This window comes from Myxocyprinus asiaticus, chromosome 28 (genome assembly GCF_019703515.2).
Source record: "Myxocyprinus asiaticus isolate MX2 ecotype Aquarium Trade chromosome 28, UBuf_Myxa_2, whole genome shotgun sequence".
Lineage (NCBI taxonomy): Eukaryota > Metazoa > Chordata > Actinopteri > Cypriniformes > Catostomidae > Myxocyprinus > Myxocyprinus asiaticus.
In genome coordinates this window covers 30,732,717-30,746,450 of record NC_059371.1, presented here as the reverse complement: position 1 = coordinate 30,746,450, position 13,734 = coordinate 30,732,717, and the positions used below count along the sequence as shown (strand labels likewise).

At 39.1% G+C, this 13,734-nt stretch overlaps 1 protein-coding gene across 1 annotated transcript in view; it reads left to right on the top strand.

Moving 5' to 3' along the window:
* Positions 1-13,734, top strand: part of LOC127418658 (plexin-A2-like) — a 312,630-nt gene that overhangs the window by 116,308 nt on the left and 182,588 nt on the right. Inside the window, exon 4 of the mRNA XM_051659328.1 lies at positions 10,738-10,872. Coding sequence (XP_051515288.1) covers positions 10,738-10,872 — 135 coding nt within the window. The remainder of the gene's footprint in view (positions 1-10,737; positions 10,873-13,734) is intronic.

Here is a 13,734-nt window from a genome sequence, read left to right as displayed (position 1 = left end):
GGTTTGTGAACGGCACAAGTTTCTCTTGTAAATGATGCATTTCTTGACTCCTCCTCCAAGTGAAGTGACCTTACCAATGAGCTTACGTCATCCCTATCATGAGCGTGTCACAGAGATGTACGGAAGCGAACATTTGTTGTTAAAAAGTACATAAGTATTGTTTTGTTTCTAAAAATAATCAATCATTTGCATTCAGAATAACTTTATTTGTCGACTGGTGTCGTGTGGATTATTTTGATGCACCCTAAATATGCATTTTGGACCGTCAAAAAATGGAGGACATTCACTTGCATTCTTTAGAGGATGAGGCCTGAAATGAAATCCTAAAAGTCTTAAATTATGTTTTGATGAAGAACGAAACTCAGATACATCTTGGATGGCCTGAGGGTGAGTAAATTATCAGCAAATTTTCATTTTTGGGTGAACTATTCCTTTAATATGAGTGGATTTTGTCTCTCCACATGGAATGTAAATGGGTTGGGGCACCCCATAAAAAGAAGGAAGGTTATTTCTTTTCTTAAACGTAAGAAATATGATATAGTGTTTCTTCAAGAAACACATCTTTCCCCGCAGGAAGCTGAAAAATTTGGGAAGATATGGGGTGGACATGTTTTCTTTAGCGCTGGCTCAAGTAAGAGCAGGGGAGTCATTACATTGATAAGTAAGTATCTACAATTCAAATGTCTCAAACAGATTAAAGATAAATTAGCAGAAATTCAGGGGCAAAGGTTGATTTTGGCTAATATTTACCGCTAATATAAGCTGCTGGCACCCCTCATGATATAATATTGGCAGGAGACTTTAAACTATTGATGGACTCAGTCCTTGATCATAGTGAAGCAAAAGTGTGTAAGCCCCCTAGAGCAACATTGACGCTTCACAGGATGTGTAAAATCTTGGTCTTACAGATATTTGGAGACTTTTGAACCAATCTGGTAGGGACTATACATTTTTTTCATCAGTCCATAAGATATATTCTAGAATATATCTTTTTTTTAATATCTAAATCCCTCATTTCATCTGTTGTTGATTGCTCAATTGGAAACATTTTAGTCTCAGATCATACCCTGGTGAGTTTAGAGATGTTGCCACATACGGAGAAAAAGAAATCATATAGTTGGCGCTTTAATGTATCACTGATGCAAATTCCTGAATTCCAACTAATTCTAAAGGCTGAAATCAATGTCTATATGGAGACCAACTGGTCCTCAGTATCCTCTGTGGGTGTGGCTTAGGAGGCACCTACTTTATAGACACCCGGTAGCGGCGGTACAAACAAACAGATTAATTTCAGATTGTTTAACTCTTTCCCCATTATTGTTCTGTCTTGCCCTAGAACCATTAGCAGCTGCGATAAGAAAGGAAGATGATTTTCCAGGGGTGGTGGCGGGAGGTATGGCGCATAAGCTTTCGCTTTACGCAGATGATATTTTATTGTTCATCTCCGACCCCTCTAGATCTATGCCTTGTCTCCACAGAATTATTAATTCCTTTTCCAAGTTCTCGGAATACAGAGTCAATGGGTCTAAATCCGAAGCTTTGGCTCTGACAGCGTACTGCCCAGTAATGGCTTTTCAGCCGGGCGCCTTCCAGTGACCCAAACAGGGCATTAAATATTTGGGCGTTCTATTCCTAGCAAATTTGTGTGATTTACTTAGAGTTAATTTTGACCCCTTGATAAAAAGGTTTTTGAGCAATGTGAGCAGGTGGGCTTCATTACATTTATCGATGGTTGGGAAGGTTAATGTTATTAAAATTAATTTTATTCCAAAATTCAGCTACCTGCTACAGTCTCCTTGTAGATGTCCCCCTCTCTTATTTCAAGCAATTTGATAGCATAGCGAAGTCCTTCATTTGGAATGGTAAGCGTCCTAGATTACATTTCAGAAAGTTGCATAGGCCGATTGACAAAGGTGGGCTAGGCCTACCCAATATTTTGTTTTATTATTATGCATTCAGTCTCAGACATTTGGCTCATTGGTCGCTTCCACCTGAGAGAGCCCCTCCCTGGTTTTGTATTGAACAGGAAGTTCTGGCCCCTATTTTGCCATTGCAAAGCCTTTCTATTAAACTAACCGGAGAAGTTAAGTCACACCCCGTTATCTCGTATTTGCTCGCATTTGGACAAAAGTGTCCAGCAGAGCATGTGAGCGAAGCGGAGTGGTGTGACACTCAGCTCAATAACCCGCTCCATGCATGTGCGTTCCACTCAGCTGCTCACGGCCCAAGCTAACGCTCCGCTCATGTACCGCTCACGCTCACCGGTAAAAAAGCGTTCGCTCAAATCCCGCTCCAACATTAAATTTCTCTGTAGTATACTTGGTTCCAAGCACATACATACACGGGGGGTAGCTACAGTGGCCCAAGCAACTGCCCCTTTGCCCACATGGGCTGAGGTTCCTCTCTGGGTGAAATATAGACTATAGGGCGACATTTATTATATTATCAAATGATTAGTAATGTGCAAATCTGAAATTATGTGATTGTATTGTTGTGTTTTTGTATATAAAATCTCGCTGTTTATTTTGGACTGGTTTACAAGGGCTGTTAGGTAATCAGGTCTACCAGAACTTTCTTATCATTTGTAATCAGTCTCTGTTAGCACATATGTCATTGAACATCTTCAAATAATGCCTTAGAAAAATTCCAGTTTTAAATTACCTTTATTTACTTTAAACAAGTCATCAAACATGCCTCTAAAAGTGATAAAACATATGTGCGTTGTCACAGAAACTCGCATATGTGCAAATTTGCGCTTTTCAGTTTAAACTGGACCCGAGTGATACAACCGACCCAGAAAACCACAATCTTTTCAACTTTAAAGTTTGTTTGAGCCCTTTATGGCAATAATGAAACATGGACTGGTACCAGGAAAAATATTGCAGGTAAAAGTGAAATTCATATTTGTTTTTCAGTTGTCTCCACAGAATGATTATACTGTAGATTTGATACATTAATATGTTTCTGATTTAATGCTATCAGTCTTTAGTCTGTAAATTAAAATGAGCAATTTCTCATCCTAATTTTGTGTGGTGTGTTATAAAGGGTTTATTAAGTTATCCAGAAAAGAGCAGTGAGTGTTTTTCTCTTTTTCAGTGTTGTTGCTTTATTAGTATTCCCTAAAAGTTTATATGTACGAATCATATGCAATCTAAAGGACAGTGGTTATTTATATAATAATTATTATATTAGTAGATACCATGTGCCCCCTTTGTTTTTCTTTGATATTTTTAAAGCAATATAAAGTGAATCTTGACTTTATATGCATCAAAGGATCATGCGTTGTGCATGCACTCTTTATATGTATTTTTTTTTACGTTTCACTTATCATTAAGGTGTGGATTTGGCTTTGGGAAACTGACCAGCAGTTATGTGCATTTTATCCCGAAGCAGAAATCGAAAGCAACAGGCGGTCAATTAAGTGAGATAATTCCACTATGAAACTCTCTATGTGAGAGCGCAAATCTTTACTAATCAAATGCTCAATTGTACAATAGAGGCATGAAAGCAGAATGCTGTGCTTGCAAATTAGGACACACTGATCTGCAAGATCATACATGTTTATTGGTTTTGTGTGTGTGTCTTCGCTGGGATTCAAGGCAAAATGCTTTGCCAATATATAGTATTATTAAGCTTACATATCAAATTGAGGGTGCTCTAAGGTTCACAACCCCGCAGAACTGGGCCTGCATCTAGCTGGCAGCTTTGCCACAAAACAACAAGACACATTACTTATCTATTCATTTATTATCGAATAGTAGTGCAGCCTACTAGCTCACCTTTTGCTGCACTACCATGTTTGCGTAGCACATCCTCTTGCTTTCTGGCAATGTGACACATTCCAAAAGGAATATTTGCTAATTCTCGTGGTCTCTCCACACTCCTTTTCGATTTCCTCATTCTTAACTTTGATTTATACTTTGCATTTATTTAGGCTATAAGGTTTGCAACTTCATTAAAACAATGTAAGAGCTCCATAACCTCAGGCCTATTGCTTATTTCACAGATTCCCAAACCAGCATGTCACGAAGCGCATTCTGGGTTGAGCGAGAGGCACTGAGCGGCCTGAGCGAGCGGAGCAGATTCTTCAAAAAGGCACTCTCTGCTCAGGTGATAATTCCACCGCTCTGCTCACATGCTCTGGTGTCCAGAGTGTTTAATTCTGACATTTATTTAAATGTTGCCTCGAGCATATGGCTGAACCCAAAATTACGTATTAATAAGTCCCCTTTCTGCTGGTCAGAGTGGATTGTGAGGGAGGTTAATACACTTGGTGACCTATATGAGAGTGGAGTATTGAGATCTTTTGAAAATATGGTTCAACATTTTAGGATTCCCAGATCTCAGTTCTTTTAGGTATTTACAGCTGCGTCACCTGCTCTGCACTATTTTCGGGAGTAGCATACACCCCCCTAAAGCAGCAGATACTATGGAACTGGTGATTACTGCTTTTGGAAAAGGTCATGAGGCATCAGTGTTGTAATGAACTGGCCGTGGAGACGGTGTTAGGATCCATGTGCAGGAAGTTTATTAAAAGAGACACAAGCAAACAATCCAAAACAGCAGGCAGAGAGACGTAGTTGTAAAGCAGGCAGATAAATCCAATAAACCAAATAAACAGTCCAACCAGGCAAACAAAACAAAGGGTAATCCAAAAAGCAGTAAATCCAGAAAAACAGGCAATGGTCATAACATGAATCAAGAAACAATGGCAATGGAAAAATGCTCGGTAAGACAGGGTAAACTGACAATACTTCGCAACGTGTTCAGTGAAGCACATGGCTTATAAAGCTACAAACAGGAAGTGAGAATACAAACAGGAAGTGCCACTAAAACTCAGGTGACAGCTCCCTCTGGTGGAGGGATGAACTGTTCATGGGCTGAGGTATTACAGATTCCTCCCCTCTAGGAACACCCCCAGGTGTTCTCCTCCTGGGCCGTCCCCTTGGTCTGGGTGCGGTCGGTCTGGATGATCACGGTGGATGTCCCTGATGAGTGAGGGATCCAAAATGTCTGAGGCTGCTACCCAGGATCTCTCTTCAGGACCGTATCCCTCCAGTCCACAAGGCAATGTAGTCGATTAGCCCTCCTTCGGGAATCTAGGATCTCCCGGAGGAGATAGGCAGGGGATCCATCGATCTCCATTGGTGGAGGTGGCATTGATTCAGTGGTTACAGGTTCCAGTGCAGGGTGTGCAGGTTTCAGGAGGGATACATGGAAGGAAAGAGAGATACGATAATCAGCAGGAAGCTCTAGTCTATAGGTCACCGGGTTGATTTGTCTTTGTATCTTAAAGGGACCTACATACCTTGGACTGAGCTTCCTGCTAGATAGCCTCAGACGTAGATCCCTCGTAGAAAGCTATACCATCTGGCCAGGCTGGTAATTAGGGTGGGGACGCCTCTGGCGGTCGGCCTGAATCTTCTGTCTCCTGATGGCTCGCTGAAGCCAGACATGGGCGCTGTCTCACACCCTCTCACTCCTCCTAATCCAGTCAATCACCTGGCGGCACCTCTGATGGTTCTCCAGACCAAAGGAACAGTGGTGGTTGATAACCCAGAACACACTGGAAAGGGGTTAGTCCTGTGGATGAATGTGTGAGGGAGTTCTGAGCATACTCAGCCCATGGCAAGAAAGTGCTCCAATGGTGCTGTTCATGACTACAATAGGAGCGTAAGTAGCATCCAATTTCTTGGTTTACTCTCTCCACTTGACCGTTAGCCTGAGGGTGATAGCCAGAGGTTAAACTAACATTGATATTTAAATGATGACAGAAGGCCTTCCATACCTGTGATGTGAACTGTGGTCCCCGGTCTGTGACAATGTTGTCTGGGAGTCCATACACCCTGAAAACCTGGTTGAACAGGGCCTCTGAAGTCTCCATAGCTGTGGGTAGACCTTTCATGGGGATCAGATGACATGATTTAGAAAAAGATCAACAATGACACAGATGGCAGTGAAACCATTGGAATTAGAGAGATCGTGATAAAGTCTACTGCTAGGTTTGACCATGGTCATTGAGGGATGGGCAGAGGTTCCAGCAGCCCTGCAGGGAGTTGACGGGGGTTCTAACTTGTTCACAGACATGGCAGGCATTAACATAAGTAGTCACATCATGGAGAAGAGTGGGCCACCAGAAAGCGTTACATACCAACGTTGCCGTTCTTTGAATTCCTGGGTGACCAGAGCCTAGGGAAGTGTGCACCCACTGTAAGACCCTCTGTCTGAGATTTTGGGGTATGTACTGCCTATTGGAAGGACATTCCGATGGTGGTGGTTCATCTTGTTGTCCACGATGGATCTCCTCCATAATATCCCAACGGATGGCTGCGATGACGACAGACTGTGGCAGAATGGGTTCTGGGAGAGGTGATGAATGAACTGGATCGTGTCTTCGTGACAGGGCATCTGCTTTGTCATTCTTGCTGCCTGGATGATAAGTAACAGTGAAATTGAATCGGGTGAAGAAGAGCGCCCACCTGGCCTGTTGTGGATTCATTCGCTTGGCGTTCTTGATATATTCCAAATTCTTGTGGTCAGTGATTACTTGAAATGGGTGCCTGGATCCCTCCAACCAGTGCCTCCACTCCTCTAGGGCAGCAGTTCCTTGTTGCTTACATTGTAATTAGTCTCTGCAGAGGTGAGTTTTTTGGAGAAAAAGGCACAAGGGTGGAGTTTACCTGGATAACCATGATGCTGGGAGTGTACAGATCCAATGCCACAGTCTGAAGCATCCACTTCCACTATGAAGGGGAGGTCTGGATATGGGTTTTTCAAGATGGGAGCAGTGGTGAAACTAAACTTGAGTCTTTTAAAAGCATCTTGTGTACTCTCGGGCCAAGTCAACCTCCTAGGTTTTCCTCTGAGTAATGCAGTGACAGGGGCTGCATCGATGCTGTAGTTCCTTATGTATCGCCTGTAAAAGTTTGCAAACCCAAGAAATCGTTGTAGTTCCTTGATGGTTGTGGGGGCTGGCCACTCAGTGTCTGCCTTGATTTTGTACTCATCCATCTCTACACCTTTGGGGCTGATGTTTTTAAGCCAAGGTATTAGTCTTCCATTTGGATTCTTATTTTTCATCTGTATTTGAAATCTGAAATGAAAGCTGATTTTTTTTATTTTTTATTATTTGTTGAACAATGCTTTGAAATGTTTTTTTTGTTTGTTTTTTGGGGGGAGGGGGGGTAAACCTCTAATGTATTATATTATTATGATATAATTAAAAAAAGTGAATATTGTGAATTATGTGAATATTTTCTTATGTGTCTTTCTGTCTCTTCTTTGTCTCAGATCCAAGTGCTCCCTCTTTTTATGAATGGTGCACCAATTCGGTGCAGGCTGCGTCATTTGAAGAGATGTTGTATAGACGGCTTGGCAGTTCGGTTGCATATGACAAGAAATGGGGCAGGTTTTTGGCCTTTTTGGAGGATGCTCAGTGATGGGCTGTGGAGAGAGACATTTTGTTTTGTTTGGGTATATATTTGTTGAATTAGAATTTTATATATTTATATATATGTTTTATATGAGTATGTTCAGGGGGAGGGACGTATAATTTTATAAATTGATTCTGTGTGTGTATGTTCTGTTTGTGAAATCCTGCTTTTCGAATCAATAAAAATGTTAATAAAAAAAAAAAGTTAAAGTTGAGTGTTGCACTGTGGGACACAGCATAGATGTGTGTGTTTAAAATGTATGATTTATATTTGCTACATTTTGAGAACGGGAAAAGATAGTTCAAATGAATAATCAAAAACAGCATCTTTTCAAAGCGAGTTGCCCTAAAGGTTCTTGCTGATGTGGTTGTGTGTATATGCTTACAGTAGAGCCAGTCCCCCTCAATAATCAGATATGGCAAAATTTTTGAAAATTCACTTGACATTTGTCAAAGAAAATGATCTCACAAAGTAGTTATCACCCACAGATTAAAACTAGAACATGGTAAGGCCTGTGACTTGTTGCCTCCATTGTGTTTTAAAGTTGAGGTACACACAATGAGGGACAACTTGAGGGCAGTAAATAATTTTGTTTTGCCAGCTGATGTCATGTAATTTTACAGATACATCAGTGATAAAAAGAAATTAGAATTATAATTATATTAGTGTTTTCTTTGAGACAGCAGAAAAAAGAAAAGATGACTGAAAAAGGCAAATTGCTAGCAATGCAGACACAGTGCATTGAGACTAGTGCTACTAATGTTGACGATTCCACCCCGATTGAGGAATCGTCAACATTAGTAGCACTAGTCTCAAGCACAAGTGTGTGTTCATCTTTCTTTTACCTGAAGCAGGACTTTGGCATCATGTAAGAGCAGTACATTTTTTGCTGACAGCACCATAGGACACATTTATCCACAAACAAATGTATATAAACACACAATCTAATTAAGACACATACTGTATACAACATGGGTTAACTGCACAAAACCTACAAAAACTACAATGTTGTCTGATTGAGAGTTTGTTGTGTAGTTCTGCGTGGGAGAGAGTTTCACTGCGCTGAATGAGAAAGACAGCTGCACGTCCACTAGAGCCAAAGGAATGGCAGCCATCTATAATGTACATATGGGATTGAGGCAGAAAGAAAGAGAGGGAGTGCCAAAAATGAAAAAGTAATGAGCAAATTTCACAGAAGAATGAAAAGAGAAGACAGAGACAGAGAAAACAACATCAAGAGAATGAGACTCAAGTCATGGTAGAGGTGAACATCATCATCGGAAGAGAAAATGAAAACAGAGGAAATGTTGAAAAATAGATTTTTTTCCTCCCAGAAATTGACTACAAAGAACAGAGGAAAGTGCAAAGTTAAACCCATCTGTGTTAAACCCACAAAGGCATTCTTTGATAGGGATAGTTCACTATCCATTTAAAGCCATGCATATGTTTATGAGAGCATATGAGCAGTTTTATATGTGTTATAAGAGCATTTATGTTCCCTCCTGTGTCATACACACACCTGCATCACTTTTTTAATTATATCCACATCCTCCCTTCAACAGTTTTCCTGCCTGATGGCTTGTAAGTTCCCTCCAAAACCATTGAACACAACATTTACCTCCACAACCAGAATGCCAAATCCACCTTGCAAATGAAGTTTGTTCTTCAAAGTGCCCTCTGCGGAGTAGTGGACACATGATTCTCCATGACATAAGGTCCTGCGGTACTCACCAGGTCGTATCAGGGTCACGCTCAGCCGAGCTGGAGAAGGCGGGTTTTGTTGACTGGCTGACATGTTTTATGTATGAACACATTTACGGTTATGGCAGGACATTGGCACGCTCTAAATGTCAGTGTAGTGGATTGGGAGTCTGCCGTTCACAGATGATTTTTACATTAACTGGAGTGGACTAATGGTTGAACAGGGCTTTAGTGTGGCATGGACATGTAGCGTTTGAGATTTTTTCCACCTGTGCTCTGGGCCTGAGTTACATTGTTATTAAACAGTACTAGGAAATATTGGCAAAATGACAACTTGCTCATGTTTTGATGTTAAAGTGATACAGCATATAGATCTGACAGAAATTATTATAGTCACCACATGTAGGAAGAGAAGTTGATGTGTCTCAAATATGTCAAAAGACTTGAGATTTCTAGCTGTATTTTTTTGTTAGTCTTCCCAAATATTTAAAGATATAATAACATTTAACTAAGAACTAAGTCTGCTGAGATAAGAAAGAGCAACCTCTGAGCAATACAATATTCCTCTGGGGCTGCCTCTGTTTTTGCCTTTGAACTTTGGTTGGTTGAGTTGAATGGCTATTTGTCTGTTCCTCTGTCCATGGATCTTTGTCAGGGTCGTCCTCTGCCTCTTCATCTGTTCTATTGTGTATAAGTACTACTAGACAGACGTGTGACCTAGAACTGACCCCAGTCAGACAAACACACTCCATGCTGGACAACCACAATGTGTCTAGTTTTTTTAATGGTATGTTGGGGGCGGGTGGAGGCAGTGGGTGGAGACTCTTACATGTGAAACCTGTGTAGTCAATTCGTTTTTCATTGATATTATTGTTCTGTGAAACCCTTTGCCCTGATCAAAAACCCTTCTGCCATCAGGATGACTTTGAAAGATGGTTTTCAGTCTCATATAGTATCCGATACATTCATATAGTGGTGGATTTATATGGGTTTTCATTTTTTCACAATTATAGCAAAGTTAACATTAAATAAAATTTAATAAAAATAAATACGCTAAACATATTTAAAAAAAGAAAAAATGCCTATATATATATATATATATATATATATATATATATATGCATTTATATAGTATATATGTATTTACATATTGACATGTTGAATGACATGACATGCCCTGACGAAGGCAGCTAGTCTGCCGATACGCATTGGCAAATTAATGTTTTGTTGCCTAACAAAATAATTTTGTATTGGAGATTGAGTGCCTTACTCATTTTCAACTTTAATTTGATGTTGATAGCAGCCTCACTTGGCAATGAGCACCTCTCCTTATATAATTATTTTTGGATATCTTTTTTAAGCCAAGGTATTAGTCTTCCATTTGGATTCTTATTTTTCATCTGTATTTGAAATCTGAAATGAAAGCTGATTTTTGTATTTGTTTATTTGTTGAACAATGCTTTGAAATGTTTTTTTTTTTTTTTTTTTGGGGGGGGGGGTCGTAAACCTCTAATATATTATATTATTATAATAAAAAAAAAGTGAATATTGTGAATTATGTAAATATTTTCTTATATGTCTCTCTGTCTCTTCTTTGTCTCAGATCCGAGTTGATGGTCCTCCTCATGGTGGTGTCCAATATGAAACTCTGCCAGTCATTAAAGATGGAAGCCCTGTTCTCAGAGACATGGCTTTCTCCCTGGACAACAGCTACATCTACGTCATGTCAGAGAGACAGGTCAGAATATATATTCATGCACACACACAATATGTGCACTCCACTCTCCTCTCCTCTATCCACAACAGCCACAGGACGGAGACAATGTGACAGCATCCACTAATGAAAGAGAGGAATGGGAAGAGGAAGAGTGGCCATGTCAGTGTAGGAGAGAGTGATGGAGTGACAGCTGAAGAAGTAGAGATGGAGAGAGAACAAGGTCACCCCCCCAACCCATGACAGCATAATGTAGAGAGAAAGAGTGAGAGAGAGAAAGTGAGACCTTACTCATATAAAATCAATTCACTCAACACCTGATGGTTTATTCTCCATGGGATGTGTTTCTGACTAGCTGAGCGGTATGCCAAAATCTAATATTTCGGTATGAGTAATTTTATATCACGGTAGTAATATAAACTATCACATACATACGCCAATCAGCAACAATCTGGCACCAACAATCATCCATGTGATTATCTATCAGCCAATCGTGTGGCAGCAGTGCAGTGCATAACATAATTCAGACACGGGTCAGCAGCTTCAGTTAATGTTCACATCAACCATCAGAATGGAGAAAAAATGTGATCTCAGTGATTTGGAGTGTGGCATGACGCTGTTTTGGTGGCACGAGGGAGACCTACACAATATTAGGCAGGTGGTTTTAATGTTGTGGCTGATCGGTTTATATGATGATATAGTTATTTTTGCTCAAATTTCAACCCTGAATCCTTTTAGATAGATAGATTGATAGCTGGATGGATGGATGGGTGGATGGATGGATGGATGGGTAGATTTGTTAATGATGTAAAATTGTCAATAAACACACATTTATTAATGCAGCAAAGCATGACATTGCTTTGCAGTCATAAACAACCTACACGATCAGCACAATGTGGTGCAATGCATCAACTGTAATGCATCAAACGGTATAATCTATATCAAATATAAAACCATAAAAAAATAATCTGTGTACACTAGAAGTGCCCATCTGCAACTTCCAGAGTTGTCTATAGTTTTCTGTTTGGTGTCAGATTTTGCATAAACAATATAGTAGAATCTCTACCGGTTGATTTATTTCTGTCTTTGCACAATACATATTGTCATACCGCAAAACCCTATTTCAAACTATAGAATAAAGAAATAGGGAGGAAGAAAGATGGCTTTTCTAAAGAAGAAGAGAAGGAGACAGTACTGTCGCAGTCTGGAGATAAATGGCCAGGCCGATTTCTTACGTCTCTTGGCTTTTTTTAGCCTCCATTTCTAGAGCACTGATATCCCCTTTGGGGTGGGATGTAGGCAGTGGGATGGGGTCGGGTGTGGCGGTAATGAGAGAGGTGGGTTACTGCACAGCACTGTGACAGGTTCACATCATATCAGTGCACGCACTGGCTGCTGGGTCAGGTCCAGTGGGCGGCACATGTGGCAGAAGTTGAGAGAATGAGAATGAGAAGGGCAATTGTTGAGTCAGCACATTGTGGATACGCACACACTCTGTTATGCTCCCGAGGGATGTAGAAGTGGTACCGGCATTTAATCAACTTTATGGCATCACCCAGATCCGGTGACAAAGAATTTACAAGGGAGATATAGATTAACCATAAAGTCTTCTCTCTCTTTCTTTTTCACAAATACAATTGCACACTTTGTTTTTTGAAATAAGGGATTAAAAAAAAAAAGGAATATTTCGGATTAAATACAAGCGGTAACACTTTACAAAAATGTTGTATTTGACAGCATTAGTAACTACTTTAGTTAACATGAACTAACAGAAACTTTGTTGACAAAGTCAGTCCAGAATCAATTTTACATTTTAAAAATGCATGTTAAATATTATGTAGGGTTTTTTTTTTTTTTTTTTACCTGTATTTTGCCATGAAAATAGCCATAGAACCTTGCATGGCATTAAAAAACATGAACTAACAGTGAAAAATACTTTTTAGCACTTATTAATCTTGGATAATGTTAATTTCAACACATGCTGTACTTATACATTTTTTTAATTTAAAGTTGTATGTTAACTTTAGTTAATGCTACTATCAAATATGAACTATCAATTAACAATTACATTTTTATAAATTAACAAGGATTAATAAATGCAATTAAAAATATTTTAACCTTATTGTAGTGTTTCCAGTTAAGCTCTATCGACAACATATTGCATGCTGTCAATTAACACAGACAATTGAGCCTTGTATCTCAGTTCATAAAATACTTTACTCTTAACTTTGTTTTGTTTGGCACACTATATTTTTTACTAGGGAATATGATCTATATTGAATATAAAATAATATATATAAAATGAATCTGTGCACACTAGATATGCCCATTTTGCAGTTTTTACAAATTGAGGAACAATTTAGCAAACCTGAACATGTAAATCGATTAACAGGCAAAGAGTGTTTCCAATTACCTAAAAAGGCAACACTTTATAATAAGGTTCTACAGTATTTGTAAACTACATTAGTTAACATGGACTGACAATGAAGAATAATATTAATAATATTAATTTCAACATATAATAATACATTTTAAAATGCAAAAGTTGTATATGTTAATATTAGTTTATGCACACAAACATGAATTAACAATGAACAACTGTATTTTTAATAACTAACATTATCAAAGATTAATAAATACTGTAAAAAATATGTTGTTCATTGCTAATTCATGATATCTAATGCATTAACTAATGTTAACAAACCTTATTGTAAAGTGTTACCTCTAAAAAGTTTGGGCCGGTTCTTTTTTTATTTTTGCTGTATACAAAGATTTGTGATTTCTCATGGCACACAATTTAGTGATATCTGTTAAGTAGTAGGGATTTTATATATGGTAATTAATAAAATTGCTCACAACACTTCTACCTCGGAAAAACCCTTTACC